Genomic DNA, 26,765 nt, shown 5'->3' on the forward strand with positions numbered 1-26,765 from the left:
GCTTCTCAGGGCCACGGCAGTACTTATTATCTCACTATTTGAGAAGCACAGGAGCCCCATGACGCTATTTCCAGGCCAGCAGGGGTTCTCAGAATTCTCGAATGCAAGCACCTCTAACGTAGGAGTCTAGGGCCGCGTGCACCCAGATAACCACCCCGCCTTCCCCGCTGCAGGGGCACACAGTGGTCATGGAGCCTTTTCTCCGGGAGGGTCCACGTGGATCTGAGATCCAGCCACTCAGCTCAGGTCCCGGCGCCGACTGAGCTCTTGTGCGTTTAAAGAAAGTTTAAGGGACATCCCGGCTCTCGGGGAGACAGCAGGGCAGGACTCCCGGGATTGTCCCTGGGACCTGGTCTTCGCTCCTGAATTCACATTGTGAAGCACCTCTTAGAGCCAGGCTGGGTCCAGGTGCCCGGAAGCCATTAAACAATAGGGAATCTCTGTCTCTCTAGAGCTTACATTCGGGGGAGCGGCACAGAGGGAACCAAAACAAAGCATAGGTGGGTGGTGACGGCAAGCCGGAAAGAGGCATGGTCCCGGGACTTATTTCACCAGTGAGCCTGCTGAGGGGGAAGGACGGCTCGGAAGTGGGGACATCATCCTAACGCTTCCTGACTGGCCAGGCCGCTCTGTTCAAGGGGGCCCGGTGAGGGCTGACGGATGAGGTCCTTGACTGTTACTGAAAACCATCGCAAGACTCCTGGCCACGCTGCTCAAACCCCCCTTCACAGATCCCTGTGCCTTTCTTTCCTTCTTTATTTATCAATCCTGTGTGTTCACATCTGTCAGCTGGTTTACACTGAGCTGCAGTGTTCATCCGGGCAGCAGGCAGACTGTGTGTCAGATGCCCGGCTTATAGTCTACCCGTCTACGCACCGCGCCGTGCAAACACGCGTGCACAGACACACACACACACACACACACACACACACACACTCCACAAGCCCACTCGTCCAGGGCCGGGGCTCACCCAAAGCACCCTGGTATTAAAACACTGACGTCCTTCCTCGACGGAGGAATCACAAGCCCCAACTGCTGCCCAGCCTCTCCTGGACCACGTCCGAGTCCCCTAACCCACCAACATCTATGGGGTGGCGCCGGGCACAGCAGGGCTCTGTAGCCTCTGCTCTAACTCCTGGGTGGCTGGGCCACAGTGGACCAAAGGTGGGCAAGGGACAGGCAGTGCCTGGGGATGGCCCATCCCATCATGTGGTCCCTGTGAGAACTCGGACAAGACCCAACTTCCTCCTTTGTAAAACAGGACTTACAGGGTCACTGAGGGTATACAGGGATGCTCTCAAGGGCCTGCTGTAGCGCCCAGATCAGAGACACATGACTAGCAACCACTGGTTTAAAACAAGGCACTCCACCTTCATAACAGCCCTGTGAGACCAGCGGACTTAGTGAGGTTATTTGATGGACGTAAGGAATTTTTCCAACTTCGCTCCATTATAATTGGCCAACTTGACACTCCACCCAGTATCCTCTGAGTCAAGATGAAAAATATCATAATAAATCCTTACTTTAACGTGCTAATTTGCAGATCTCATACAGATTGTGTTTCTTTTCATTCTCTCCAAAATATCAAAATACCAAAATCACTGGTGGACACCCATCTGAAAGGGTCGCCATGAGGACTACATGAGTTAGAACCCTCAGAGCGCTTAGAACGGTCTGGATATCCAGGGAAGGCCGGAGGAGCCGTGCCTGTTACCACTGCGGTCAGCCTCCTGTGGGATAATCGCCGCCAGCCCCTGAGCAGCCGAGAAGCTCCCACGGGACCGCCAGGGACCCAGGGCTTCAGACGGGAGAGAGGTTAATCTCGACGCAGGGCGTCCACCCACAAGGCTCTGAGCGCCCAGGCGGGGGGCCCACCAGACCGCCGCACCCACCCTCGCGGGGCGCCCGTGAGGCACCTGCACGCACCTGGTGCAGGGCGCCCACCACCTTGCGCGCCTCCTGGTAGGCGGTGTCCGCGCTCCAGTGCGCATTGAGGGCCTTGAGCGCGGCGGCCAGGCGGTTGTGCTCGCGCAGCCACAGCGTGTGCAGGGCCGCCAGGGCGGGGACCTCGCTGGCGCGGCCGTCCCCGGCCAGGAAGCAGGGCGCGCGGGCCCCGGGGGCGCCGGGCCGGGACGCGCAGGCCGGGGGCGCGGGCGGCGGCGCGAAGGGCAGGAAGGCGCGGCCGGCGTCCCGGTAGCGCGCGTTGACGAGCAGCAGCCCCTCGGCGCTGGTCCAGTTCCGCAGCCGCTGCTCGGAGGCCGGGGAGCTGCCGTACACGGTGGACGCGTCCAGGAACGAGGTCAGCCCGTTCATCTGCTGGCGCGGGTTCGCCCAGGACACGTTGCCGAAGAAGGCGCCCTGGGTCCCGGAGCCGCAGGTGGGTGACGAGCGGTAAAAGGGCAGACAGGTGGCGCCCGCGGCCGGCGAGGCGTTGGCCTGGAGCTGCGGGAAGGGCACGGCGGGTCAGCTGGGGTCCTGGGCCCCCTCCTCGGAGACGCTAGGCGCCCCGGGCCGCCCACCTCCCTCCAGCGCCCCAGGGGTCCCGTCCGCTCTTCCGCGGGCAGCCCTTCTCCTCCCGGGGTCTGGGCGATTAGACTGGTCGGAATTGCCTTTGCTCTGACTCATGCGGCCGTGTGGTGGCGCCCACTTCCCCCGGCCCCCCAGGTCTTCCTTTTGGTGTGTTCTGCCTCGCCTGGGGCCACCTCTGCGGACGCCAGGGGTACCCCGCCTGCTGGCTCTCCTTGGCCCACCAGGAAGCCCCTCCTCCGGCCTGTCCGGCCTTCCTAGCTCAGGGCGCCACATGCGGAATCCTGGCTGCTCGGCCAAGGTTTCTGGAACAAACGTGAATGAAGACCCCAGCCCCAAGCAGTCTCTGCTCCTAGGTGGAAAATGCCCCTTGCCAGCCTCGGAGATATTTTCTTAGGAGAAGTAATTAAAAACCCTGCCTGTATGTCTCTTACGTTGCAGGTCGGAGGGAAAACCAGAGCAATATTAACAGACAACAGTTCTGCAAAATCTCTGTCGGAAGTTCACGGCGCCTGCTCTGAATCTAGCGGTTGCATACCCAGTGGCTTGTCTGTTAGGCACGCGCGTGCGGCCGAGATTCAGGTCAGAGCGCGTTCTCTGCTTCGCTGTTTGCGGCAGCGGAACAGCAGCAAAACTGGAGGCGACTCCAGTGCTCATCAGTAAGGAAATCGGGTTAAACAGGTCAAAACGCAAACGCGGTGGGATAGGGAGGGTCATGAAACCCAGCCTCTGTCCTTTTAATGAGACAGAGAGGAGTGTAAGAACTATTGCCAGGTGACCCATACCAGGTTCAGGACGTGCGCACAGTAGGACACAAAAACTGTAAGGTATAAGCACACACACACGTGATCTTACACACATATATGTGCAGACAACGTCTGGCAGGAAACACAGGAAACTCATTATGGCTGTTGCCCCCTGGGGACAGGACCGGAAGTGACTTGTGTCTGAGTTCTGAAGACAGCACCTCTTAGTTTCATAGTAAAAATGAGGAAGTTTAAAAATTCTACCTGTATGGGAAAACACGGGCTTCGGTTCTCACAGGTCCGCTGGCAGTCGGCCCCGCCCCCGAAGGCGGCGTGGCTGGCGCTCTGTGGCGTGAAGGCCAGGTCGTGGTCAGTGTACTGGCCCCACGCCATCAGCAGGTCAGAGTACTGGGCGTCCTCCGTCACAGCCTCGTTGGAAACGTGGATGACCTGCCTGCTCACCTCCCGGACCTGGGCAGACAGACCAGCTGTCACGTGTGGGAGGCCGTCCTGCGGGGCGGGGGGAAGCAGACCCCTGGGGTGCGGTTAGCCCGGGGGCTCAGGGCTCCGCGCTCATTCACAGGACGCTGGCGCTCCTGGGGCAGGCTGGGGTCCCTGGGGGCCCCCCGGCTCTCCTCCCCGACGTGCACGGGTGGTGATTTAGGGCCGAGTCGTAGTTTCCTCACTTGTAAACAAACATAAAAATGCTGACCTCTGGGGACTGTCGTGGGGGTTACACTGAGTCATCTAGCGATTAGTGCCATTTAATGCTGGGCCTAGAGGGGCAGAGCCCTGAGCCCGAGGCTTGTTCCCAGGCCTTGAGGCCCGGTGGCCTTTGCCTGGCCTGAGTCAGAATTGTTTGGGATCGGTGACTTTCTCCTTTCCACGTTTTTGTTTCTGAACCAGGACGTCTACAGCTCAGCTGTTATCCCATGCCCGTCCCACCATTGCATTTTGGGGGCAGGCTTGCTTTCTGGTTTCATAGGCCCCAAAAGAGGGGAGTTTTGCCCCCGGAGGGGTCACACCCAGAGCTTCCCCATCCCTGATTCAGATTATTCAAAGGATGAGATTTGGGGGTCTGAAAATGGTGAAATTTAGATCAGGTTTGGGATTTTGAGTTGATGCTGTGGTGGGCTGAGACTTTGGGGGGCCTTGGGATGGGGGTACATGCAGTTTGCGTGTGGAATGGATATGACTTCTGGGGTCAGAGGGGGACTGGTAGGCAGGGTAATGGCCCCTGCAGATGTCCATTCCCCCATCCCTGGAGCCTGTGAATACATCACATGGCAGAGGGGACTTGGCAGACGTAGTCACTTTAAGGACCTCGAGATGGGGGTGAGCCTGGATTCCCAGGGGGTCAGATCTAACATGGGTCCTTAGACTCTGAGACCTTCCCTGACTCAGGAGAGATGTAACTTCAGGGAAGAGGCGCAGAGAGATGCAGCCTTGCTGGCTCCGGGAGGGGGGATAAGCTGAGGAATGTGGGTGGCTGCCCCCGGTTTATTCACTGAAGCAAGCAGTCGAATTGGGGACAAATGATGCATTTTTGGACCCGAGTGCTCAGTAGATCAGGTATGAGTTTGGTTGGCAAAGGATTTGCCTCTGGGAGTAGGTAGCAGTTATCATCTTTGCCACTTAAATGAGTGAAGTAATCAATTATAAGTGTCTCTGAACGTGTCTAGTCTTGTACCTATTTGTAAAGAGTCTAAAGCTGGATGAAGGTTAACTCTGTGTTGCTCCACTCGCTGGCTGAGTGGCTCTCATCTGTCAGAGCCAAGTGTCCGAGCCGTAAGGGGAGGAGCCCTTCTCCACCCCACAGGGGCTGGGAGGCCCATCATATAAGCGCCTGCCCAGGGGCCGGCCCGACTGAGCGAGGTCTCATCAAAGCCTGGCTCCCTCCAAGGTGAGGGGAGGATTGCTCCGTTCTGGGAAAACAGTTCCAGCCCAGTTTCAGCGGCACTCACCGGGGGCAGGGGGAACCCGTTGTACAGGAAGTGTGGGTTCCAGCCTCTGGGTTCGCTGATGCCGTCTTCGTAGGCGGGGGGCAGCCACCTGGCCAGGGCTGTGTTGGCGGCTCCCCACCTAGGGTGGTCTCTGTGGAGACAGCGGGGCTCCGTGTTTGAGTCGAGGAGGGACGAAGCAGCAGGGCCGATGCAGTGAACTGTCCCCAGGGACACAGTGGAGCCGGCGCCCCTGGGGTGATTGTAGAGGGCGAAGCCTTCTGTCCAGTGGGGACCACACGCCCCCGTGGTGCCGAGATGCTTCCCGGGCTGTGAGGGCGCAGGTGGTCTTGAGGGAGCTGACTCCCAAAGCCCGCATGCACGTGCCCTCCCTCCTCAGCACCTGAACCTGGGGCGTCCTGCCCGTCCGTGTGTCTCCCACCTTCGCCGCCCAGTTTCCCTGCTTTTCCTCTGAAGGCTGCATCTCACTCGGGAGCTCACCATGGGCACCTCCCTGGGGCTCCAGACAGAGTCACACCTGAAACCCTGCCGTGCTGAACATGCTCCCGTCAAAACTCCTACAACCACCTGGGCAGGATGCCCTTTCCTGTCACCTGTATTTACCTTTAGGACAAAGATTGTGCTAGAAAGTGGAATCTTTGGAACTTGCTGAAATGTCCTAAATTCAGAAGTGAGATGGTTGTATTAATACATTTGTTTGAATCAAAAATAAGTCAAGCTTTTTCTGAGAGAAAGTATCAACAAGTCTCACTTGGTTCAGGGATTTGACAGTGAGCATGGACTCGGCCAATTAAGGTAAATGGGAATGTTTTCCATAAACAAAGTGATCTGCAGTTTCATTCTATTGGTCAAAATATATTTTGACGAAAATATAAAGCGCATCTGATGAGGCAAAGTTGTGTCTAACGACATTCTGATTTTACAGCCTACTTACAGTGGTCTCTCCCGTTGCGGAGCACAGGCTCTGGACACGCGGGCTCAGCGGCCATGGCTCACGGGCCCAGCCGCTCCGCGGCATGTGGGATCCTCCCAGACCGGGGCACGAACCCGTGTCCCCTGTGTCGGCAGGCGGACTCCCAACCACTGCGCCATCAGGGAAGCCCTTCAGACTACTTTTGAGCATGACTTTTGAGTCATGCAGGTGCCTCTAAGTCAAAGGGACCAGTATCAATAGGAATCAGTGTGTCCCAGAAATGTTTCCAGCAATGAGGAAATGAGAGACAAATGATAGGTAACTAGTACTTGTGAAAATCACATATGAGTAGTAAATATATACGTATGTGATCACGCATGTAAATGTATAAAATCAATACATGACTATGTAACATTTAGAAAATACAAGAATAAAAAGCCTAGAGAGAATACGTAAAAGTAAAGGACTATGTAAAAGGAGAAAATAAAATACTTTAATCGTAAAATATCCTACATTTAGAAGAAAACCATCAGACAAATTAGAATGGAAATGTTAGTTCAAAGACGAAAGAAAAAAAGGGGAATTTTGTGTTAGATAAAAATGTGTTCTGTTTTTAAAAAATGGATTATTTGGGTACAAAATTGTTGTGGTGTCCAAGGCCCCTCGGCCTTTATCAACACATCCCTATAGCAATAATAGCCATGGGGGTGTTTGTCTGGTGGTTGCAGAATCTTCCAGAAAGAAAGGAGTGAGGCTGGAGTTTGCAGGTGGACAGGAGACAACTTTGCTGGGTTCTTTGAGGTCACGTAGCAAAAGCATTTGAATTGGAAAAGGTTGGGATCTAGGCTTTCTAATATTCTTTCCCGCATCTGATGCATAGACACAACATTTAGGGAGTGAAGTCTACAAGAATCATGGCAAGCTAAAGGATTTTTAAAACTTTTAAAGTATTTGTAAATGTAAATATTGAAGAATTAGTTGCTTTGTTTTGACACTAAATTATTTTGTACCATTGGAGACACAACGTCCGCCCACCATTCTTGTATAAATGGGGCTGGTTTGGATGCTCTGTCCAGAAGCAAAGGAACCACGGGCTGCCGAGAACCGTCTAAGCTCTTGTTTGAGGCGAGAGCCCACAGTTCAGGCAGGGACACCCCGGGGTCCCTGACGCTGGAGAAAAGGGACTCTGTGGCTCACTCCCAGCCCTGCCGCTGTGTCCAGGGGCCACTCAGGAATGATGAGCAGCAGTAGGTGGTGATGGTTACTTTTGCACGTCTGAAGGGACAGTAAGTGGGGATCATTCTAGTTTTAATACTCCGTTGGTCTCCAGCACAACCAAAGGGGCTTAATTTGCAAAACCATATGGGACAGTAATGCATTTAATCAGCTGCAGTAAGTCAGCTTTAATACGGAGTTCTGATCTGTTTCAGTTGGCCTGTCTTTATTGAAGTTCCATAAAGTGAAGCTCTTTCACTCAATTGAGAATAACGAGAATGCTGATTTAACTGCTCAGGGGACTGGGTTGGTTTGTTTGTTTGTTTGTTTGTGGTTTTTTCTGATTGACGGTCATGTTTCAGCAGCTCCCGGGACATCACATGGTTTCTGTGACCGTCTCACCCTCTGGTCGGGTCAGAGCGCAGCCTGCTCGGCAGGACCCAGGGGCACCATGTGGGGACCTCGCAGCCACCAGGCGGGGCCCCCTCCAGGCTTCCGGCATCGCTCTCCGATGCTGCTAGGCCGGAGCAGAATAACCGCGGCGGCCCCAGAGGTCAGCTTTCACCAGCACGTGCTTCCTTTAGTAGATCTGGATTGACGACCACATTGGAAATGGTCGCAAGGCTGACGACAAGCAGGTGACACGTCTCTGGAGGGGAGTTTCACGAGGGGGACAGGTGTCTGCTCCCCCCGCGGCTCCACGTCACTGGGATTTGTTTGAAACACCAGCTGCTGTCTCTCAGACACCAGGCAGCTGAAAATCTGCTCTGGGGGCTATTTTTATAACAAGTGGATGTGTGAACATTTGAGGTTGGTGTGGGCAGGTTTTGAACTAGCAAGTCTGAGCCTGCAGAGAGAATCGGCCACCTTGGGGCCGATACTCAGCGGCCCTTGTGCCTCATTTATAAAACAGTTAGCGAGGCTTCAGGGTGGTATCACTTGAGTTTTCTGAGCAGGTATGCTATGTTTGGGGCAGAAAAAAAGTATGAAGTCCCTGCTGGTCCTTTGGATCTAGTTGCTGTAAATACTGTGACACAAGATTCAATCGTCATCACGGAAGGAAAAAAAGGGACTCGGCCTCCACCCACAGTTCCCTGGAAGGTGCGTCCCCCAGAGCCCGTCAGCAGGGGGCGTTGGCTGCCCCCTCCTCGGCGGGCGGTGGGGTGACAGCAGAGAGCGGAGCCGGGAGGGGCGCCGTGGGCAGAGGAGACCCCTGACCCTGGTCCTTCCGTCCATGACCCCACATCCACCTGCAAGTACGGTTTCCCCAGAACACGGCACACGGGGCCCTGGGGACGCCGGGGGCCCAGAGGTGGTTGGGGTCACCTGGAATGTTTGGGGGTTGCCAGAATGGACTGACCTTCTGGAAAGAGCGATCAGAGTATGAGACGGCCTGAGTCCGTGGTTGAGAGTGGGCAGCAAATACACAGAAAAAGAAATGGAAGAAAGTTGGGATGACCTCAGGGACACCTGAAGTTTATGATTAGCATTGCTGGTAAAAGTGGTACCTGGTTGCCAGGGAGCTGAAGACTTTTAAAATCTGTGTCTTATTAAAGATACACACAGAAGTATTGGAAACATGGGCGTAAGGAAGAGGCTTGACCACTTCTTAATATAATGGAGTCAATATTGTCCACTTTCTTCAATGAAACCTCAAACAATCTATGGGGACTCTGCCCTGATGACGCCTGTCATGTTCCAATACAACTTACAGGTGAGACCGAGGGCACTGAGGAATTACCTGTTGTTGCAGGCGCCCGTGATGAGCCTGTACTTGTTTGCCAGGCAGGTGTTTGGACATCTGGGGGGAAGCATGTAGGGCTGGCATCCGGACAGGTTTGCAATCGTTTTCAGTAGATCTTCTGATAAAACATCTAAGGAACAAACACCAAAACTTCAGCTCTCGATTGTAATAACAAACCTACCTGACAGGGTAAATGTTCTAATGTGATCGGGATTCCCACAGAAACCTCCTCATTCTTTGCAGGAAGCCCTTCCTTCTCCTTGAAATCAATCCTCTCTCATTTAACCCCCTTGAGTGTCCTCGTTGCTAGGAATGTGGGGTTTAAAATTTATTTTTGCTTTGCGATCTTTCAGAAAAGCAGTTCTGAGAGCCGTGACTCCAGAGGTCAGCACTTCTCGGAGGCATCCGCAGCCTCGCTCGCGGAATCTCCAGCGTTTGCCATGCTGCTCGGCCGAGGCTGGGAGCCCACGCCCTGACCTCAGAAGACGGCGAATCCTGGCCTTTATCCTCCCCGCAAACCCTACCTCAGTCAAGTTTCCTAACAGTATCCACGTGTCCATCTACAAAACCCTTCTTTTCTCCTTCATGTTGATGTTTGGTTCCTTCTCATAAATCTTTCTAGGTTAGGGCCCCAGGAAACAGTCTCTTATTTTTTGCCATTTTTGTTGCTGTTTATTTGACAAATCAAAGCAAGGACCACTTTCTTGTCTGTTGGTAGAGGGAATCACTGGTTACTCTCCAAGATGGTTTGTATAAATCTTCAAAGATAATGCCATAAAACTGGCCAGATCCCGATGAAATCAAGATAGAAAAACACTGGAAGACACGCATCCCGTTTTCAAATTAGAGAGAAACAAAACTAGCTTAATTAATGTTCACTGAACAACCTCTATGGAATGACTGTATGTGGACAGTTACATGAAGCTTAGACTACAATTTTTATTTAGTCGATAGAGAAATACACATTCCTTAACAAGGTGAGGCTTTGTACCAGGAAACGCTCAAGCACATGCGAGAGTCTAACAGACAAAGTCCATGAAAAGAACCACAATGGGACTTCCCTGGTGGTGCAGTGGTTAAGAATTTACCTGCCAATGCAGGGGACATGGGTTTGAGGCCTGGTCCGGGAAGATCTCACATGCCACGGAGCAACTGAGCCCATTTGCCACAACTACTGAGCCTGTGTGCCACAACTACTGAGCCCGTGTGCCACAACTACTGAGCCCGTGTGCCACAACTACTGAGCCCTTGTGCCTAAAGCCCGTGCTCTGCAACAAGAGAAGCCACCACAATGAGAAGCCCGCGCACCGCAACAAAGAGTAGTCCCCGCTCGCCGCAACTAGAGAAAGCCTGTGCCCAGCAACGAAGACCCAATGCAGCCATAAATAAATAAATAAATTTATTTAAAAAAAAAGAACCACGATCATAGCTATGTTAATACAAAACCAATGTCAGGAAACATCCCTAGGGGAGGGGTGCCAACATTTGATTGTAGATACTGTTTGGTGACGAACTGATGGGGAAACATTTGGATCCTTTCACTTTTACTAATTCTGAAATTTCTAGATTGGCTATGCTGATAGTGGAAATAATAGAAAACATCCTAGACTATGGGGTTCTTCAGTTCTGCACCACAGCCTGGCCCAAACCCATCAGTCAAATACACCCGCAGACTTGGGCAATGGCCTTGCGACTGTACACCGTGAACCCGAGGCCGGCGGGACCTCTGACTGCAGTCGCTGCTCCCGGAGTCCCAGCTGCACCGAGACAGGATCGCGGACCAACAGTCCTTAGAGACAGTTTTCAGCTGCTTCAATAAAAACATTTCAAATGGATCTTTGGTTGCTATAAAGTTGATGAAACTTAACTTCTAAGTTTAGTGTCTGAGAATTCAGGTTAATCCCGATTTAGCTCAGTCTGTCTCATTCTAAAAGCTAAGTAAATCAGCATTAAACTAATCTACAGCTAATTGGGAGGAAAAACTCAGAGACCAAGTAGCTCATGGTACCACACTGAAAAAAGTCTCCATAAGTTCATTAGAAATAATCTTGTTTTTTAATTCCTCATCACTGGACTTAGAAATATGCCTATGATCGAAATCACTTTCACTCAGTATCTTAACATCATCAGAGCCTTTGATGGGATGCAGCTCGCCCCTCGTGTCTGCTGGTTTGCCTCTGGCCAGCCGAGTGGACGGCCAGTGCTCCCAGAGGCCTGAGCAGGACCCTGAGGCAGTTTTCTCAGGAGAAGCGGGGCTGCTGTCCCTGTCTCCCTGGAACACACTGCGTCCCACAGAACTGAGTTTCCCCAGGTTTTAACCAGGTCGGTCGGGGCCTTGAAAGTATCCCTCAATCATTTCTTACCACAGAGCGGGACACTTAGGTTATCGAGCTGCTTCTCCAAACCCCATCTGAACAGCAGAGAAGCAGTGATTCCCCAGACTAACAAAACCAAGCTACTGAGCCTCTTAAAAACCGCTCATTTGTCCTGTGAACGAGTGGGCATCGCGCCCTGCGGGGACTCCCCCGGCCCCTGCGCAGCCCTGCCCGGCCCTGACCTGCCCCCTCCCCCGGGTGCTCACCTGTGGGCGGCCCAGACGGTGCAGACCCGAGGTGAGCCCTCCTCATTGCCTCTTGCACCGACACCTCCATGATGTCCGCCGCCCGGGACGCCGCGCGGCTGCTGGGCTCAGGGAGTTTGGAAAAAGACAGAAGCTGTGACGGAGAAATGATTTCTCTCTTGTGGAGGTTTCTGGGCACAAAGAGGAGATGTAAAGTCAATTATTCTTTTATGGTGTTTGGTAATTACTTACTAATCAATCACATGCACCTTTACTTAGTACCTGCCCGGCGACAGGCAGGTGGGGATTCAAGGACCCCGTCCACAAGGACCGCGGGAGTTGGTGAAGGGATGGGACCCCAGTGTAGACAGTCTTCCAGTGTTGAAAGGTGAGGAGAATGACCGATGTTTGTCTTTTACAAACATGCGTAGCCAACTCATTTGATCCTCATAACAGCTGTGTGAGACCAACCTTCTCATCAAAGTCCAGTTAGTGAGTGGGTTTGCTAACGTTGCCTATGCCTGTACCATACATTGCCATGAAAACTAAGTTAAGTTGGTTTCGAACCCTTTTGACAATGGCTCATCTGTGTGTGTGCCGCTGATTCATTCTTCTTGGTCACTTTGTAATATAGTTTAAATTTTTGTTGAGATAAGGTCGTCTCACTTTTTATGTTGACAGTTTTTCTAGCTTATTGTGCAATCCTGATTTTTAGTGTTATTTAAGGGTATTTTAAGTGCTAATTAATGTTTCACTGAGAGTATTACTGTGGATGAATAAATTGATTTTGTAACTTGAGAAAACAACCCAGTTAGACATGAGGGTTCCAGCTGATGGATGGGGCTCGGAGAGCCAGCAGCCTGTCCTGGTCCCAGGTCAGATGTGCTGAGGCTGCGACCCTGCTGTGTCCGTGTCAGTCACGCATCTCACGGCACAGCTGAGCAGCTGACGGAGCTGCTGGCGGCGAGAACTGCAAGTCCTGCCGTGGGCGCCCCTCACCCTCCCATCCCTCTGTCCTCTCACGAGGGTCCCCGGCCTTCGGGATTGCAGCATCTCCCACCACAGGGGACCCACCTGCCCACCAGCATTTCAGGGCCCGGGGACCCCTGGAGGGGCAGGACCCAGGTGGCCTGTGCAGGAAGCTGCCGTCACCTGGTGGCCCCTGCAGGGTTGCACCACTGAGGCCCCAGGAGCCCGTGTGAGAACCAGCTCTAAGCCTAACCTGAGAGCCGTGGGGGCAGAGCTCGGGGCAGGACACCCCCTACCACTGCTGCTTGGGTTTCTGGTTCACAGCCCTGAGGTCTTGGGGAAATGGCCCAGCTGTGCTTCAGTCGTTCTGCCAGCTCTGAGCACGTGGATCCTTCACACGTTTCCCTTGTTACTAACCGCCTGGGATGTGCGGCGCCCCCTGGGCGGAGGTGGCGAGCAGGTGCCGGCTGAGCACTGACCCACATTGCCCCACGTCTGCAGTTACTGCTCACCAAAGCGCAGGAGACCAGTGCTGGCGGGCCCATTTTACAGATGGGGAAGGCGGTGCACCAGGATGACAGCCCGTGACTGACGGAGACGGCGTTGAGAACCGAAGATCCTACACACACGGCACGCTAGACACCAGCCAGGGCGCGTATAGACGTACACGATAGAGAACTTAACGTGGGAGCGGGCTGGGCTTGCCAGCGTGTTTTCCAAAGGTACTGTGAGGCCGTGAACTTTGAGAGGCAGAGCTTTTCCTTACAAGCTCCCACGGGAACCAGGTTCAGAGACCCCGGGCTCCAGGCTCAGAGACGAATGAGGCCATTGCTCAGGGCTGCCCACCCATGCTGGCGTGTGTTTCCACACACTGGACGCCGCGGGAGATGTGACATTGGCCCCCAAAGACATCCAAGTTCTGACCCTCAGGCCTGTGAACATGTTCGCTTCTACAGCAAAGGGAGTTAAGTTGCAGGTGGAATCAGGTTGCTACTCAGTTGATCATAAAAGCAGATCTCATCCTGGATGACCCAGGTGGGCCCAGGGTAGCCGCAGGGGAAGGTGACAGTGGAGGGAGCTCGGGAGATGGATGTGACAGCTCCAAGACGGAGGAAGGGGCCAGTAGCCAAGGGATGTAGGTGGCCTCGGGGACGTGGAAGAGGCAGGAAACACATTTGTTCCTGAAGTTCCAGGAAGAACATGGTTCTGCTGACACTGTGGTTTTGGGCCCGTGAGGTATGTGTTGGACTTCAACCCGCAGGACGGTAAGGTAATAAATTACGTTGTTGTAGCCACCGAGTTTGTGGTGATCTGTTACGGTGGCAGCGCCCGCGGGCTCTGGTCCTGCAGAGGAAGCCGGGTCTTTCTGGGAGGACAGGAAGCCTGGCCTTTACTGGAAGGAGTCCTTAATCGCACGTCGGACAGTGAACAAAACTGTCTTCCAAGGCTGTTGGCTGTGTAGACACCCTTGGAGAGCCGTCTGGAGGGAGGCAGTCAGGGCCCCTTCTCAGGAGAGCTGGTGTATAAGAAAACAGACAGGATCTTCCTGGGCCACCGCACACCAGCCCCCGGGCCCTTCCCCAGGCTGCGGCCGGCCGGAGCCCCAGGGCAGCAGGCGGGCCTGTGCGGGCCTGGAACTCACCTCCCTGTTTGCTCAGGTCTCAGTGGGCACAGCCTCATTCCCAGGTTTCTACTGTTTTTCTTCTGCTGTTACTAAAATCCACTGTGCAGCGCAGTCAGCGAGTAGCCTTTGTTTCAACATTTACATATGAAACGAAGCCCCCAGGCCACAGGCTTTGCAAAAGGTCAGTTCCCCCTCGGGAGAAAGCAGGTCACCTCAGGAAAGGACGGTGCAGCCTTCGCTGCAGGGGGTCCAAGGAGGCTCAGCGCCTTCTCTCCATAGCGGTTGTCAGTAGCTCTTCCCCCTATAGTTGACATCATAGTCGTGGACACACTAACAGAGCCAGACTTCAAGAGATTTCTTCTTTCTTTCCCCTTTGGTTGAAGTTTTTATAAAATAAGCAAAACTTAGTTGCAGCCAATATGGAAAATAGGGCCTTTTTCTGGTGGAATAATAGAAATTTGAAGTAAACCGACCTCTGCCTTGTGATATTTTGTATCTTGAGACCTTAAATAATTATTAGTCAGATTCCAGTAAATTAACACACTTGTGAAGATAGAACCTGCTTTTTAAGTTCTTGTGTGTTTGTCGTGTTTGCTTTACGAACATCTAATGTGAGACTATAATATTCTTAATATTGATGTCACTTTTATATTTAACATGAAGGTGTTTCTTAATGATTTAAAAGGAATGCGGGGCAGATTTAATTCCTAGGTAAGGTTACAGCTGTGTCGCAGAGCCCGGACGCTGGGGCCGTGTGTCTGGACCCCTCCTGCCCCCGGGGTCTGAGGCCAGTTCTGCAGGAGCCAGGCTCCCTCATCCGTCTTTTGAACCAGGCTATATTGACCCCTGGCTGCATCACTGCCCTTTGCTCTGTTTTGCTAGAGAGAGAATTTGAATACGGTTCCTCTCGCTTGTTTGCATGTGACCCCAGAAACGAGAATAAGCTCACGTGAGTCTCAGCCCCTAATTTGTAAGGTGGAGGACACTGTGAAGAAGACAATGGGCAAATCGCTACGCCCCAGGAGCCGGCGCACCTCCTTCCCACTCCCGGGACGGTACCTTCTCATCGTGGAGTAGACGGCCTCGTCCACCAGCAGCTTGCTCGCCTCCACGATGCCCCTGACTCGACACTCCTCCGTCTCTCCTACGAACGAAGCATCCCACCGTCAAACGCAAAGTTCACAAACTCCCCGCCACGCGCAGCCGGATGCAGTGACAACCACGCGGCGTCTGGGCCCCTCCTCCGTGGGGTCCTGGGTCCATTTCCCCATCTTACGTGAGTATTGGTTCCTCGCTGGCGGAGACCCTGGGGATGGGGTGGGGAGGGACGCAGCACCATCTTACGCGGGCAGCCCGGCCATTTCTACTTCTCACCTGCCCTGGCCACCTCCAGGGATTCTGAATAACTTCTTTCGTGAGAGTTTTCGTTACCTAAACCAGTGGTATAGAACGTTCATAATAATAGTTGCCTATTTTAACTTGTGCGTTTAAGAGAAGATAAACTACTCCAGTTTGATAAACCACAGCAGTTTGCAGTGAAAAGACCCTTATTTTTTATCTTAGTTTTCAGTGCACGGCATGTTTAACAAGCCCTGTGGTGCGAATGCTTGCGTCTCCCCAGAATTTGTGTGTTGGCATCCCAGCACTCAATGGAACAGCGTCCGGAGGAGGGGCTCTGGGAGGTGATGAGGTCGTGAGGATGGAGTCCCCATGATGGGGTACCTGCCCTCGTATAAGGAACCCATGAGCTCCCGCCCCTTGCTCCAGGCGAGGACACAGTGAGAAGAGCCCGTCTGTGAACCAGGAGGAGCGTCCTCACCAGAATCTGAAGGTGCTGGAGCCTTGATCTGGGACTTCCGGCCTCCAGACTGAGAGAAGCAGAGGCCTATTGTGTATAAGCCCCCCAGTCCATGGTTCTGTGATCGCAGCCCAAACAGACTAAGAAAATAATTTAAGATTCCGTCTTGGGGTTAAAACGTGAGGTTCCAAATGAATATCATAAAGTAGGCAACTCCTTCCAGTAATGCACACAGGTAACTTCTGTTACTAAATTACCTTTTGCGTAATCAATACTTCATCAAAGGAAATGCATCCATTTCTAAGAATAAATAGAATATCAGAATATTCTTGAACGTTACACATCTAAGTAGAAAGAAAGCTATTTTCAAAATGGCAGATTTCCATATCTTTAGAATTCCATAGGCATAGCGTATTCCAGAAAATACATTAAATTCCTGAGCAAATTTAGGAGGATTAAGTTACCAGATAGCTCTTGTCCTAAAATTTAACGGAAGATTTTGTTGCAAGAAGAAGTAAAGGGACTCGAAACTGTAAGAAAAGTTTGGGGGATTCAGACGGCAGGTTCCTGGGAGGCGGAGACCTTGTCAGAGTCCATCCTGCATCCAGGAGCCCAGCGTGGGGTCTCGCCCCCGGTGGACCCACAAAGGCACCTTGAAGGACGTCGGGTTTCGCCTGCAGCCCCTCAGTGTCCTTCCCCAGCCATCAGCGCACATTCCACAGCGTGACTCCCTCTGGCCCTTCCTCTGTGCCCCCTGCGCTCCTCCATCCCCGGGCTGGTGGAGGGCACACGGGGCGGAAGCGGCCTCAGCTCGGCCGGGTCCAGGCCACCACGGCCATGGGTTCCTGCCATGGGGTCTGAAGCACATGGTGGGCGTGCGGCACAGGAAGCGGGCAGAGCGGGGGAGTCAGGGGGACCCCAGAGGGGCCACCAGCCTGGGGCTGCAGAACCCGCAGGAGAGGCCTTTTCAGGGACCCCTGCCCTGGGCTGGGGGGGATTTCACTCAGCTCTCAGGACTGGGAGCCCCACGAAAGCTCGGGGTTTAAGGCCCTGTGACCTTCATGTACTTCCTTTCGTTTCCGTCCAAACCCTCCGTCCACATTTTCGTTCCTGAGGTCAGCCTGGCCCTGCGTTGGCCGAATGCACTGACCCCCTGCCTCTTAGGTCTCCTGCAATGAGATCCACTGCTGGCTCTTCGCAGGCACTTGGCAGTACTTGAGAACGGGTTCAGTAAGAAGAAAACTGTTTGTCTGTCACCACTGTCTTTGGAATTAACAGTTGCTAGAGAGAGCCTTCCTTTTCTTGGCGATATTCACATTGTCGTTTAAGCGTAATCGATTGTATCTGACTTATTCTCCAGTGTCTTTCCTTCCTATGAAGTAGTTTACCGAGGTCCTAAAGATAGTGTTACAGGCTTGCAGAGTATTATCTCTTCAGGTATTGCATAAGAAATATAGTTTTGTGCTGAAAATTCCCCATAAAAGTGTAGTTCTCGTCTTGAATTGCCTCCAGTCTCTGCCATCTGCCAGTAGCGGGTGGATGTGACCCGTATCGTCTCCTCCTCACCGTGTGGGGTGTCAGGCTCATCTCCCTTCCTGGCTCTTCAATCACCTCCTTCAGCTGCTGCTGAGCAGCTACCGGGGCACGGGGTGGCGTCCAGAGACGCAGCATCCGACCGTAGGACCACAGACTGGGAGACCTGGAACCTAACCTCTTCTGTTCAGGTCTGAAAACTAAATCCGAGGGAGTTTCCTGATTGTCTGATCTGGAGACATCAGCCTTCTGAAGACGGGTACCACCCGAGGGGGTGCGCTACCCCTAGAAGGTCCCCTCCGTACATGGGCATCTCATATGGAAAGAGCTGGAATTCAGGAAGCCGTTATGCAAGAAAACACTACAGGCCAGAAAGAAGGAAGTCACTTATTTCCAAAGAGTGACTACTAAAAAAACAAGGCAAGAGTGCTGGACTCTTCCTCTCTGAGCTGTACTCTCGACTAACTCCGAGGACGTGGTTTTGCTCTGAGCTCTGTGTTTAGTCCTGACTTTAATGATACCTGTTTGCTGAAACCCAATGAACTGGAGTAAGTCTGCCAACTTCCCTTGTGAAACAGATTCACTCATCAGGCTGGCTTCCCAAATCCCCCATCTGCAGCAACGCCTCTGCTGCCTCTTGTTCATTTGCATCTGATTCTCTTGTAACAGCTATGATGTTTGGAACACACAGATGATTGCATTTAAATCTTGACTTTGCACAAACACAAGAAACGAACCCCAGTCCGTGAGGTGATGAACTCACGTGCTTTCCATGATAAACGCGCTATTGCGAGAGGACTTGAACTCCTGCTGTGCAAACCTGCCTACGGTTCACAAACTGATGTGACACCTAAGGACAGCTCTGAGTGTTCACTCAGATGTTCCTGAGTGTTTATCAACCAGGCTCAAACGTGTGTGTTGTTTCCACGTGCAGACCTGGGAGGTGAGGGTGAGCATGGCCACAGCTCTGCCGTCTCTGAGACCCTCGGGACCTCTGCTTTCTAAGCTGTGAACGGGTGACTGGACCCCACTGGCAGGTGGAGATGGACGTCTGTGGTCCAGCCCGGACCTGGTCCTCATGCCTGGGGCCCCCAGCCGGTTCTGAACAAGTGACAGGGAGCAATCCAGCAGCTCGTGTCACAAAGTCTGTGAACACAAGTGATATAAACCCAAACGCAGACAAAAAGTCTGGTGGGACCGTCATTGAAATTTTGGCTACAGAGAAATGTGACTGATAAAAGTTATGTTTCAAAGAAAGTTCAACACTTCTATATATAAAATAGATAACCAGCAAAGACCTACTGTATATAACACAGGGAACTATACTCAGTATTTTGTGATAAACTGTAAGGGGAAAGAATCTGAAACAGTGTATATGTATGACTAAATCACTTTGCTGTACCTGAAGCTAACACGATATTGTAAATCAGCTCTTCTTCAATTATAAATGAATAAATAACTAAATAAAAAAGGAAGTTAACCAGTGCGCAATTATTTTGTTTAAAATGACCATTGGCTTGTCAACTGGGAAAAAAAATCATTGTATTAAAGGCTGTAAAAGTGAAACACTGTAAGACTAAGGATATTTTCTAAATAATTAATTTACAAAGCAAACAAGTAATTAGCCAGCTTCAAAATAGGCTCCAAATTGCAGCGTTTTTATCAGATGCTATACTGTGCATTAGTTATATATATACTGAAAGTCTGAGGAAAAAAATAACCTCTTAGAGATGGGGAAACAGTAAAAAATTGCTCTAGCAAAGCTGCAGATACAACTTTCCCAATTTTTAAAAAATATATGATTTCTAAAACCAAAAAGTCTAGTGAGCAGATAGATTTGTATTCTGTTGAATGGCTTTTACTCACGACACCTCTGTCACTATGGTTCTGTAGAACTAGGACTGTGGTAAATATCAGATGCAGTGACCCGTTCGCAAAGCGTTTGCTGCACCCCTTTGCTGCGATGGGTTTGCTGGGCTGGGAGGAGGGGGCCACATGGCTGGAGGGGATTTAAATGGAATGGTTTCTGTTTTCTCTAGTTCGTATTGTCCAGGCACGAGGCACTCAGTACTTCACTGACACTCGCAAATGGAGCTGTGGTGGAGAATCTTCCGGTTTTCTCCATTTTACAGACAGGAGAATGGCCCAGTCAGTAGTGGGTGGGGACAGAGCCTGACCCCGGCCTCCTCATGGCCTTGGTGCCCAGGCCATTTTCTTAAGGAGCATATGCGTCTGCAAAGGACTCTGGTGCAACTGCTCATGTGGCCCTGAGGCCCCCGTGTTCAATGAAACTGGAGACTCCGCGGCTCTCAGCAGGAGACACCCTGGGGTGGACGTGGCTGCGTGGACTCAGGCCGCCCATCAGGCCTGGAGGGTGATCGAGGGGCTCGGGGCTCGGGGGAGAGGCCGGGGAGCAGAATGTCCAGCCCTGAAGAGCCCAGAGGGGCGAGCCTGCCCGGGGGGCTGGCGATCAGAGAGCATCCTCGAAACGCCCTCCGACACCCTGCTCCCGTCACATCCCTTCTCCGCGTTTGGGACCTTTTTTTCCTTTTTTTCAAAACAGAAGCAGAGTTTGAGCTGTGATGATTTCAACCACAGCATAGCTATACCTTTCTTAACGGAATTTGACATTGTAGCACCCTGATTCCAGAAAATACAGCACAGAAGTGATTTAATGAAAAATGATTTTGTGATACAGGAACAAACAACTACGCCCAAAGAAATGTTTTTCAAATATATGAGTAGGTAAAAATGGAAATTTTCTATTGTGTAATCATAGGAAAATCAGTTATTTTTCAGAAAGAATTGTATTCTAATCCTTCTAAACTCAAGAATTATTGTTCTTTTCTTGGAAAGTGAAAGAGACACTGAAGAGGTCTTACCTGATTCTGGAGAACCCACGATGCTTCCTGTTCTGGTTGCTGGGAGCAATAACGTTATGATTTCAGAAGACCATAATTTATTGTTACTCACCCCAAAAGAGGTCCTTGTGTCTCAGGATGAAAGAGAAGACAGCTCCGGCACAGGCCACGGCCAGCGTGGTGCCCAGGACGGCACGAGCTCCCATCCTGAAGAGGAATTGAGAGCATCAGGTGGTCAAGGGCACGGTCAGCCGCTCAGTTAGAGTCCCTGCCGACGACCCTCCACGCACTAGTCCCTGCGAGGCAGCTGCTCTCAGAAGCTTGGGTCTGAGCGCTGGGGGGTTCTGACCCACATGTCTGTGGTGTGGACAGGCCTTACCCGCCCAACTATTTGAAAACAGATCCCTCCTCTTGGGCAGCTGTGGTCACCAGAATAGCTCAGTGACAACCTGTTTTATTTCATGGTGATGCCCTAATGCCGTAAAACTTCTGGGGATAATTACAGGGAATAAAACAAATCTATTTCCCATAGCACATCTCTGTAGAATTTTAAAAAATGAACAATACAAGGAATTTAGCCTTTAGAAAAGAGGTAAATAAAATTTCTAAATGCACATGGGATTTCCTACAACATTCTTTTTCCTGCCTATAAACTGATTTCAGAATTACGGAGCTGTTAAGACAAAGCAAAAATTCCAAATCCATCATTTCCATTTTCCCAGTTTTTCTTCTCCTAGCCTCGGATGTTCTGCTGCTATCTTGGGACCACGAACTTTGTTAAACGGGGTGCGGCTGACAGGGCATCCTGGGTGGAGTACGTGTCAGGGCCTGCTGACCTGTGAACCGCCCTGGCCGCACCTGCCGGCCGCGCTCTCTGCACTGAGGTCACAGGAAACCTAACCGTCGTCAGCCCCGCGGCTCTGCTCAGACAGCCTCCCAGATGTGCCCTGAGCCCGCAGAACAGCCTCCCTTGAACTGCTTTACAAGTTTCAGTGATGGATTTCTCTCAGAAAAAGGAAAGCCAAAACGTTTCACAGCCAGACCCTCTCCTCCACTCAGCCAGAGGTAGGTGTGCAGGACAGGTGACCCTGGACGTGCCCGGCTGCCCAGGGCCTGGCCTCCCGCTATAAGGAGGCTCCAGGCTCCACTCCCCGCCCACATCGCCGGGCTGGACCGGCTCCCGTTCCTGGGTTGGCTGGACGTTTACCTCTGTGTTTGCACAGAAGGCCGTGTGCTGGCCAGGTGTGCGTCCATGTGAGGTTGAACCTCTGGTCCTGGAATGAGGAAGAAAGGGAAAGAAGGCATATGTGTCGGGAAAGAAGAAACCAAGTGCAACCGGCCCCTCGTAACGCTCGCACTGTCCTCTCTCTCGCTTCTCTGAGCTAAACACCTTATGAGAAAGAGCAGGTTCATCTTCAGAGGCAGCGGCTCCAGGAAGCCCGGCCGATGCCCTGCATCCCGTCTCTGAGAGGGCGTGAAGCACGTCTCCGGGTCTGTGGAGAGCGTGGGGTTCCTGGACCTCTCCACTGCCCGTCTGAGTGTTGGGTTTCTTCTACAGGAAAATCACTCCTCTTCTTCCTGCTCTTTTTCACTCTCTTCTTGGGGCCTTATTCAAACCTGGGGATACGCTCCCTCCAGGAAAGCTGAGGTTAGACGCTAACACGTGTGCGAGGCATCGGGACATCAGGACATAGTTGAAGCACTAGAACGTCACGATTAGCACAGGAAAGGTCAGTTTGAAAGTAACACAGTAAATGAGTTAGAAAAGCAGGTGGGCAATCGTCAACAGTCATGGCAATTTCTCCCTGAAATGGTGGGAACAGGCTGAGACAGTGAGATGAAGGGCAAGACTCCAGGCCCCTTCACAGCAAAGCGGGGACTTGGTGACTTGCTTCCCTGGGAGCAGGGAGGGGGCAGAGCCGGGGCCCCGCCAGGCTGAGTTGCTGGCCTGAAGTCGTGCAGATCCCGCTTCTGACTCTGGGGAACCGGGTGAGAGAAGCAGAGGTGACTGTTGGGGTTTGGACGCTGGACTTGAGGCACTGGAGCTGTGCCCAGCCAGCCAGCTGGGGGCATTTGGAAACACACTTTCGTAACTTTGGGTGGAATTTGCCTGAAGAGGGTCGTGAACATAGATGAGGCAGCTGGATGTGGCGCGCGGGATGGTTCAGGGAGCACACAGGGACGCAGAGGAGTCTCTTTACTGGGGCACCAGCTGCTGTCGGCCTGTGTTTAGGGCCCTGGACGTGAGGACGGTCCCAGTGGAGACCGGATGTTCCTCTGAGTCCTTGGCTGGCTCAGGGCAGACGCTCAGACGGGTGGCCTTGTGCACACAGCCTCAGAGGCCAGCGCCTTGACGTAACTGTTTCCACGGGCATCTCGTGCCGGCTGGCTGCGCCCAGGAACAGCAGGTCCTTGTGCTCAAGTCGCCCTCCACGACCGGGCCCAAGATGTTCCGTGACTTGCGTCAGAGCCTGGAGTTTGCGTGGTGCCCTGTGGGGATGAAGCACCCACGTCCCACTGAGCCTTCTAGAGGTTCCAGCTCACCGGTGTCCCCACCCCACGTCCTCACACGAGGGCTCAGAATAGCACAGGGTTGAGCAAAACACAGCAGCCTGAGATGGAATCCTGGGGCTGACGCTTCGCTCTTGCCGGTGCGCTGAGGCTTTTACTGTCCGCGCTCCCAGCCCTGCCCCGAAGCGGAGGGTCCCAAACAAAGGTCCTCTTCCTCCAGAAGAGACAGAAGAAGGTCGCATCATTCTTCTTCCTTTAGTGAATTTGAATCGCTCCAAGGGGTGATAGAAATGTTAGCGGGTGTTAGGGCGGCATGTGCTTTTCCGGTTTATTAAACGTTCTGACGAGCTCAGTTTTATATTGTGCGTTAAGAACACTGATATTTGGCGAGTTACAGACAAAAAACGATAGGACCCTCCTGAAACACCCGTATCATTTAACTAACTGCTTAAAGACAACCTAGGAAAGGGTATCTTTGGGGAGACTTTTCAAAAGCAATTGTGCCCTTTTCAAAAAGAAAGAAAGAAAACATTTTGGCTTTTGTTAAAGTAACAGTTACACAAGGAAACCTATCTGCTTGGTCAGTCTGGAAAAACCAGCTCAGGGTTGCACTTTCGAGAGGTATTCGTTGCATTTCCAGCTGCCTTTGAAGGGCCCAGAGCACGTGCCCTTTCAATGTTCTGCTAAAACAGTCTCCAGCTTCAGGTAGTGAGACGTTGACAGCCCCTCACCGCATACGCACACATCCCAGTCGGTCACGAGGACTGTGGGAATTTATTGATGTGACCGTCTTTCTAAAGGTATTTTAAAAGTCACGGTGCATATGATTTGCCCATGTTCACGTACACAGAAATGAAAGCCCCAGGACGTGTGTCCTGAAGCTTCTGAAGGATGTGTCCTACATTAATAATTGTGTTCCCCGCCGTCCGTCGCCCCAGGACCTGGGTCCCCTGCACGCTGTGTGTGACTCTCCATCTCTACACCTGGAGAAGTGGATGCTTCTTGGTCGTCCCCTGAACACATATGAAATGGGGGGAGGTGACAACTAAATACATCTGGATGTTCCCTCTGCCCACGACCTTCCAAACGAAGACGGGGTCACGTGATCCGCCTCCTTTGAAAACATCGTGTCCAGAGTGAGACGTGGCCTCACCTCCTTCCCGGACCCCAGGGCGCTGGGGCGTGTCCCGTGGGCTGGAGACGGCGTCTTCCCTGTGTCCCTACTGTCCTCTGCGTGTCTGCGTGTCTGTGTCCTGGCCTCCTCTTCCTACAGGGACACCTGTCCTCCTGGGCTGGGCCCCTTCTGAAGAGCTCACTTTACCCACATTACCTCCTTAAAGACCCTAACTGCACACACGTCCTGAGGTTCTGGGGGTCAGGGTTTTGGCATGTGAACTTTGGGGGGGCGTGGTGCAGCCCATCCAGGCTGCAGTGAGGTGCAGCGAGTCCCCTCCCGCTGGGTCCCCGCGCAGGGGCCCAGTGTCCTCTCGCTCCAGCACCAAAGGGAGCAGAGCCGCTGTGCACGTTCCTACCCGCCGAGGAGAAGATGCGCCCTCACGGCCGTGTGCGAGAGGCAGCCGGACCCAGCGACCACGCATGGCCGGTCTGCCCACATGGGCTCCGTGTGAAGACCTGTGTGTCCGCGGGCCCCGCGCCTTCCGATTCCAGTTCACGTGCGACTCTTGGGAGCGGTCTGTGCCGGGGAAGTGCGTGGCCTCCTGCCACGTGTAGGTAGGTGGACCCTCCCGCCCACGGTGATGGTGGCATCCTGTGGGACGCCGGCGTGGTCCTTCTCGGGTCACTCGAGCCTCCCGGACTCTGGCCCCCAGGCCACGTGGGCAGAGCCAGCCTGGGGACATCGCTGGTCTACATTCTGGGTGAGGCTAGCGGTCCATGCCCAGGGCTCTGAGTGGGAGAAGCGCTCAGTGCCCACTCAGCTGATGGGACCACAGGTGTAGGCTCGGCCACGGCAGCTGGGGCCTTGCCTCGACACCGCGCTCTGCGATTCGAGCGCCCGAGGGCCCTCCCGCCTGCCTGCTGTGCTTTGCTCTGTGGGTTGCTAGCTCAGCAGGGCCTCTGGGCAAAGGCTCGCCCTGGGGCTCCCCGCTCCCGCCAACCCCGACCCTCCCCACCGGCCCCCGGAGGAATCTGGAATTCACCCTGAGAGACGAGTGCCCGGAGCCCTGTCACTGCAGAGACGTCGTCCCCGGGTGGAGCCCGGTGGCCGGGTTCGAGTCGGGTGTGGCAGCCGTGCCCTCGGGCGTCAGATCCCAGTTCCCGCTGGAGGTGCGGGGTGCTCCTGGGCGCCAGCGGGATGGAGGGGCATGGGGCACAGGGAGCGGGGGACGGGCACGGCTGTGCAGGGTCTTCTCCTCTGGGGACATCGGTGCTGAGCCGTCCCCAGAGGTGGCCTTGCTGGGCCGACTTGGAGCCCAAATGCTGGAGGCCTCTGCGATCTCACAGCCCCGCTCCCTGCACGCGGGGGCACCTGGACCGAAGCTCTCTGCCTTTCGGACAAGGAAGGGGATGCTCTGTCCAGGTCGAGGAGAGACACCCCCAGCGCAGGGCCCAGGGGACCAGCCAGAGTCCCCACCAGGCCCGAGGACGGGTAGGACAGGGGAGACTCTGTAAGCGGGCTTTTCATTTTACTTGTGTGGCTCGCAGTTGTTGCCACCAGGACACGTGATTAGAAAGCGGCCTCTCTATTTATATTTTTGTTAAAGATAAGAGGAATTTTTAAAAAAGTTCTCCTTTAGGTTTAGTCATTAGTGACTGACTTGCCAAGACATGAAGAGAGTCTGTGTGAATGTTTGATTCTTGCCGATAAAAATCCTGAATAAACTCACACCTACAATGAACGCATCACCAGTTTCATTGAAACGTGAAGTAAACTTACATTTTCACTTAGACTGCTGGGCGAATTCGCACATTATAATGGAGCGGTTCTTCTTCTCAGACACTTGCACAGTCAAGTCACAAGTATTTCTGGTTTTCAGGTGCAGCTGTACGTGTTTTCTGTAACCCAGGAGCCCCCCTACCAATTTAATAACTTTGCAAAATGAGTTTTCTGAATGTAAGAAGCTTGCTAACAAGGACAGAAGGTCAAGTGCTGTATGAAGGATGGAAACTAAAGTCCACGGTGTCCAGGCTGAAAAGGGCTCTCCAGCCGGAAGCCCCGCGTTTCAGGTTGTGGTTTCGTGTGGGAAAAGCGGGTAACTTTCCTGGTAAGTGGTAATAATCGCCTAATTCAGAGAATCTACAGAGACACCATGCTGTAGCAAACATGGCCACTGTCACCGCTGACCTCCGTCCCTGTCAGCGCTGACCTTTGTCACCGTGCCTGCTGACCCTGGTCACTGTCACCGCTGACCTCCGTCCCTGTCAGCGCTGACCCTGGTCACTGTCACCGCTGACCTCCGTCCCTGTCAGTGCTGACCTTTGTCACTGTGCCTGCTGACCCTGGTCACTGTCACCGCTGACCTCCGTCCCTGTCAGTGCTGACCTTGTCTCTGTCACTGCTGACCCTGGTCACTGTCAGCAATGACCTGAGGCCGTTTCAGTGCTGATAGCGTCTGCTGACCCAGGAGAGGCCCAACTTCCCAGAATAAAAGCCCAAGGAAGCAGCAGCTGAGCCTCCAGCCTCAGGAGTGGGACGGCCCACAGCCCTGGCTGCAAGGGTCAGAGTTTAGGGCTGAGCGAGCGTCGGGGGCATCGGATCCCAGCCCTGCCGTCGGAGTCCCGGAAGCTCAGAGGGAGAAGCCAGGCTCCCCAGGGGTCAGCTTCCGGGCACTGAGGCAGGAGGGG

At 53.2% G+C, this 26,765-nt stretch overlaps 1 protein-coding gene across 1 annotated transcript in view; it reads right to left on the reverse strand.

The window, feature by feature from the left end:
- Positions 1 to 20,656, reverse strand: part of TPO (thyroid peroxidase) — a gene marked incomplete at both ends in the record, with an annotated part of 37,849 nt that extends 17,193 nt beyond the window's left edge. The window contains 7 exons of the mRNA XM_079940789.1: positions 1,927 to 2,442; positions 3,537 to 3,743; positions 5,237 to 5,366; positions 9,103 to 9,235; positions 11,687 to 11,856; positions 15,318 to 15,402; positions 20,563 to 20,656. Of these exons, the coding sequence (XP_079796915.1) occupies positions 1,927 to 2,442; positions 3,537 to 3,743; positions 5,237 to 5,366; positions 9,103 to 9,235; positions 11,687 to 11,856; positions 15,318 to 15,402; positions 20,563 to 20,656 (1,335 nt within the window). The remainder of the gene's footprint in view (positions 1 to 1,926; positions 2,443 to 3,536; positions 3,744 to 5,236; positions 5,367 to 9,102; positions 9,236 to 11,686; positions 11,857 to 15,317; positions 15,403 to 20,562) is intronic.
- Positions 20,657 to 26,765: the final 6,109 nt, after the last annotated feature.

Source organism: Stenella coeruleoalba (assembly GCF_951394435.1).
Source record: "Stenella coeruleoalba genome assembly, chromosome: 13".
Taxonomy (NCBI): Eukaryota; Metazoa; Chordata; class Mammalia; order Artiodactyla; family Delphinidae; genus Stenella; species Stenella coeruleoalba.